Source organism: Geospiza fortis, unplaced genomic scaffold (genome assembly GCF_000277835.1).
Source record: "Geospiza fortis unplaced genomic scaffold, GeoFor_1.0 scaffold55, whole genome shotgun sequence".
Taxonomy (NCBI): Eukaryota; Metazoa; Chordata; class Aves; order Passeriformes; family Thraupidae; genus Geospiza; species Geospiza fortis.
The window spans coordinates 10,905,493-10,910,810 of record NW_005054308.1 but is presented as its reverse complement, the minus strand read 5'-3'; the positions used below and the strand labels follow the sequence as shown (position 1 = coordinate 10,910,810).

Below are 5,318 nucleotides of genomic sequence, written 5' to 3'. Positions count from 1 at the left end.
TGCACTGCCCAGCCCTTCCCGGGCTGCAGGGACAGCACGCACAGGGCAGCCCTGCCCCAGCGGTGCCCCAGAGGTGCCCCAGAGGTGCCCCAGCGGTGCTGTTCTGGCTGCCTGCAGGATTGCCTGCCAGGGGCCATGCTCAGGGCAGTGAGGCTGCATTCCCTGCCCATCACTCCTCTCACACAGCCCTGAGCTCACTGGGATCTCTCTGACTCTACAGCAGCATCACTTCACCTCCATCACAGACCCTCCCCACGCCTCTGGGCCAGGCCCTGCCCCACTCCTGCCTCCCTGCACGGCTCCCCCTGGCATGGCCAAGCTCCCCAGAGCTGTGCCCAGCCTGGGGCCTGTTCCTGCCCCCCAGCAGGGCTCCTGCACCTCAGTAGCTCCCCATAGCTCTATCAGTACCTCCCCATAGCTATATCTCTCCAGCGTCTCGTCCGACGTGTATCTGTGATAGGGCTCGTAGGAAATGAGGTCAGGACGCTGCACCTCATAGATGGCTTTAATCTTGGGAAGAGCTGCCAGGTCTTTGTAATTAAGGATCTCATTATCCACTTTAGCCTGGGGAGAGGGAGAGACAGACACAGAGATGGAAAGGAAGAGGAGGAGAGAAGGGAGGGAGGCTGGAGCGCAGTGTGGAGCCAGCACAGGGCAGACAGAGCCCATTGTCACCCCAGCAGCAGGGACAGGTGAGAGGAGAGGCCTGAGAGGCAGCAGGGGAGGGCACAGGAGCTGGGAGGGCAGGACTGTGCTCCTCCTGTGCCCCTGAGTGCTCTTGAGCTGTGCCATGGCACTGGTGGCACAATGTGCTGCAGGGACAGGGGGACTTGGCCATGCTGTCCCCGAATTCTGGGCTTGTCCCACTGAAGAGCAGCTCTGGCAGCTGCTGCTGCCACCCCTGGGGAGGGGCAGGCTGGACTTACACAGATGACTCGGTTTGGGGAGCCAATGCTGGAGCCAGGGGGCGAGATGGAGGTTTCTGACGTCCTTCTGTGCTGTGGAGGCACAAACGGGGAGGGCGGGTGAGGGCAGGGCAAGGAGGGACCCCTGAGCAGGCAGATTGCTGGCTTGGGGCTGAATTTCACTGTCACAGCCCCAGCCCCAGCCAGCCACCATCCCCTGAGCAGCCTCAGGCAGCCACCCCAGGTGTGGGCACTGCCAGAACAGCCCAGCTCCAGCAGGGACTCGGGACAGTGGCGCCTGGGATGTGCCACCCCTCACCCTGGGACGTGCCACCCTCACCCCGGTGCCTACCTTCAGCTTCTTCTCTGCTCTGGCTGCCTGCTTGCAGATGGGGTGCCACACCTCAGAGCCTGCAGGGCAGCAAAGGGACAGTGCTGTCACCCCTGCCAGGGCCCAGCCAGGTGCCCCTGCCACGTCCCTGCCACCTCCAGCAGTGCCATGGGACTGAGTGTCTGTGATAAGGAATGGAGCAGGGCAGGGCCAAACCTCAGCTGGGACAGCAAACTCGGCTGGATTTGGGGTGGCCCAACCAGTTGCTGCTGGTTAAACTGGGGTGGCACCGAGCTGGGGACACCACAACACCCCCATCCTTTGGGCTGCAGTGAGCAGAGATTGGGCTGTGCCCAGGTGTGCAGGGAGAGCTCCCAGCTCAGGGGCAGGGCTCACGGAGAGCAGGGATTTGTGCACACAGCAGCTGGAGAGCAGTGGGAGGGGATCCCTGGCGCTGCTGCACACACAGACTCTTGCCAGGAGGCCAGGGCCTGGCCAGGATGTGCCAGGAGAACCCAAACCTGGCAAATGGCAGGAGAACCCAAACCCCCCAGCCCTGCTGTCACACTTTACCTGTCAGGTACATCTCCTCTCCCTCTGTGAACATCTGGTGGCAGCGCACACATCTGGCACAGGTGGGGTGGTAGTGCTTCCCTCCTGCCTGTGAGGAGAACAGAGAGGAGCCCTGAGCCAGGCAGGACACGCTGACCTGGCCTTGTCCCTGTCCCTGAGTGACCCTGCCAGCCCTCACAGTGACCAGGTGAGCAAACTGGGGTGGCCCTGGAGGCCTCCACATCCCACGGAGAAACCAGAGAGGGCTTCATCCCCACTGGAAACTTGCAGGACCTTCTGCTCTCCTTCACACCAGGACCTTCTGCTCTCCTCAAAACCTCCCACACCAAGCAGAGCCAGGGGTCCCAGAGCAGCAGGGCACTCACTCACCTCCAGGACCTGGCATTCACCTCCAGGACCTGGCACTCACTCACCTCCAGGACCCGGCACTCACTCACCTCCAGGACCCGGCACTCACTCACCTCCAGGACCCGGCACTCACTCACCTCCAGGACCTGGCACTCACTCACAGCCAGGACCCAGCACGCACTCACCTCCAGGACCTGGCACTCACCTCCAGGACCCAGCACTCACTCACCTCCAGGACCCAGCACTCACTCACCTCCAGGACCTGGCACTCACCTCCAGGACCCGGCACTCACTCACCTCCAGGACGCGGCCGCTGATGTAGCGGTCACAGGTCTCGCACTTGATGCCGAACTGGGCGTGGTAGTCGGACTCGCAGTAGGGGATGCCATCCCTGGGGAGAGGCACAGAGGGGTGGGTGCCAGGTGAGTGCCAGGTGAGTGCCAGGCCAGCCCCAGCCCCGAGGTGGCACTCACTTGCTGATGTACTCGCCGGTGAGGATGACCCCGCACGTTTGGCACTTGAAGCAGCTGACGTGCCACTGCTTCTCCAGGGCCAGCAGAGACTGGCCCTGCTTGATCTCCTCCTTGCAGCCAGCGCAGTCTGGGGGGACAGGAGGGGACGTGGGCACAGCAGGGACACCCCCAGCTGCTGTGTGACAGCCCTGGCAGTGCCCTCACCCCCAGGGGAAAGCCCTGCCCCGGAGGATGAGCCAGGGATGATGCTGTGTCACCATCATATTTGCTGAAAAATCCCTGTGCCCAGGATTTTCTCCTGGGAAGCTGAGAAGCCTCAGAGAAAAAAAAATGAAAGCAATAATTATCTGATTTGCTTCTCCTGTGTTTTGCTGGTCCAGATGTGTCAGGATTCTGGAAGGAGTCACGAGTTTTCATTAGTATCTCTCAGCCTTCTGTCTGTGTATTCTTTAGTATAGTTTAGTATAGTATTCTTTTATATAATATAGATCATAAAATAGTAAATTAGCCTTCTAAGAACATGGAGTCAGATTCATTCCTTCCTCCTCAGTCAGGGGAACCCTGAAAATACCACAATGCTGTTACAAACACCCTGCCCCTGAGGCAGCCTCGTGGGGATCATTTCACCGTGGCAATCTGTCACCTCTGCTTGTCCCCAGCACAGGAAAGCAGGGACCTCAGAGGTACCTCTGGCACCCAGCCCCAGCCCTGGGCTTCCCTCGGGGTGCCCAGTCTGAGCCAGGCCAGCTGGATATCAGGAACAAACTGTTATCTGAAGCAGTGCCTGGGCCCTGGAATGGTCAGCCCAGGAGGGGCTGGGTCACCGTCCCTGCCTGGGTTTCAAAGCCTGGGCCTGGCACCCAGTGCCAGCTGAGGAGGAGCTGCTGGGTCACAGCTTGGACTCGATGACCTCAGGGTGTTTTCCAGCCTGGTTCATTCTGTGCTGGGCTGTGGGAGGGCCCCATGGGCTGGCAGGTGCCCAAGGGTGAAGTGTCCGGCAGAGGAAGGGCTGTGCTGTCCGGCCGCGTCCGGCCCCGCTCCGGCCTCCCTTCCCTTCCTCCCCTGGCTCCCAGCAGGAAGCACACGGGCCTGGAGCCCTGACCTTGATTCCTCCTTGTCCTCCCCTCCCCTGGGCTCCAGGGCTGCCTGAGGGGGTTTTCTTTAACCCCGTCCCTGCCAGGGGGCAAGCAGGAGGAGCCAGCCCAGCCCAGCCCAGCCCGGGCTGCTGTGTCCCAAATCCCTGCCTGGAAGATTTCTGAGCCCTGCACAAAGGCAGGATCTGCTCCCTCCTTCGGGTCCTGCAGGGCTGGGGCTGCAGGGAGAGGCTCAGCACGCTGCTCCTGGGGATGCCTTCGCTGTGGAATGCAGCACAGCTCCCTGCCACCCTGCTGGTGGCACTGCCAGGGCCACCGGGGCCACCAGGGAGGGACAGGCTCTGTGTGCCTGCAGCTGCCCTAAATAGGGCGTGGTGTCCTCAGGTAACCCCAAGGCGTGGTGTCCTCAGATAACCCCACTGCAGCGCCGGGGAGGGGATGGGGAGGGAGAGGAAGGCGGGAGGGAGGCAGGGCCCGGCCTGAAGATGAGGGAATTCCTGTCCTTTGGCTCAGTCCAACCGTGCCACGTCCCCTCCACCGAGGCTGGGGAGGGAGGCAGCTTGGGGGGCTCACAGGGGGTCCATCAGCACCAGCCCTGCCACCATCATGGTGACTGGGTGACGAGGAGCGCGGGTGACACCCAGCCCTGGCTGCAGGACTCTCTGTCAGGCACTGAGCTCCAGGGCAGGAAGGGAAGGTCCTCCCAACCTGGGGTCAAAAGCAAGGCCAAACCCACCCTGAAGAGCTTGTCCATCACTCCAGCTGATTTTTAGGGCATCTCTGGGCTTCACCAGGGCAAGGAGATGAGCAGAAAAAACCTTTCAGTGCTTGCAGACCCAGCAAGGAGCACCAGTGCTGTCACAGCCCCAGGTGCATTCCCAGGGCAGCCACTCGGACACAACTGACTTGGAGCAGCTTGGACACAGCTCCAGAACCTCCCCATGAGCTCAGACAGCTCCTGCCAGGGCGGTGGCACCTGCCCAGGTCACCAGCAGGCCAGGGGTGTTCCCTGGGTGGAGCTGCAGGACTGCCCCGTCCCTCCTCCCACCCCTCGGTGGCACCGTGGCTCTGCAGGGCTGCAGGGTGACCCCAAACCTGCCCTGTCACCCCTGCAGGGACACGTGGCCCCTCTCGGTGCACCCAGCACAGCACAACTTACGGCTGGGCCCGTGGATCTTGATGGGCTTGGTGCTGAGCAGGGCGTGGGAGCAGTTCTGGCAGACGCAGTCCTTCCCGCTGAATGTCACCTTGTCCCCGATGGGGAACGGCTTCCTGCGGCCAGGGACACGTGGGGAGGGGTCAGCAGGGACCCCCGGGGGCTGCTCCTTCCCCTCAGAGGGGCCAGCAGCCCTCACTGACCTGCAGGTGCTGCAGACAAAGCACTTGGGGTGGTAGGTCCTGCCCAGGGCAGAGATGACCTCGCCGGTGATGAAGTCCCCACAGCTGTCACAGCGAGTCCCGTAGAGCTGCTGGTAGTCCTGGGTGCAGATGTACTCCTGGTTCTTGAAGAAGAAACCCGACTGGGCCAGGTCACAGCCGCACACTGCAGGGAGGACACGCAGCCATCAGGGCAGGTCCTTCTCCAGCCTCCTGC

At 62.2% G+C, this 5,318-nt stretch overlaps 1 protein-coding gene across 1 annotated transcript in view; it reads right to left on the bottom strand.

Annotated features, from left to right (window-relative positions):
• Positions 1 to 4,499, bottom strand: part of ABLIM3 (actin binding LIM protein family member 3) — a 13,835-nt gene extending 9,336 nt beyond the window's left edge. Inside the window, exons 1-7 of the mRNA XM_031055175.1 lie at positions 4,461 to 4,499; positions 2,631 to 2,757; positions 2,455 to 2,548; positions 1,810 to 1,897; positions 1,258 to 1,316; positions 927 to 998; positions 409 to 564 (exon numbers count right to left, since the gene is read on the bottom strand). Coding sequence (XP_030911035.1) covers positions 409 to 564; positions 927 to 998; positions 1,258 to 1,316; positions 1,810 to 1,843 — 321 coding nt within the window. The 5' untranslated portion in view covers positions 1,844 to 1,897; positions 2,455 to 2,548; positions 2,631 to 2,757; positions 4,461 to 4,499. The remainder of the gene's footprint in view (positions 1 to 408; positions 565 to 926; positions 999 to 1,257; positions 1,317 to 1,809; positions 1,898 to 2,454; positions 2,549 to 2,630; positions 2,758 to 4,460) is intronic.
• Between the last annotated feature and the right edge of the window lie 819 nt (positions 4,500 to 5,318).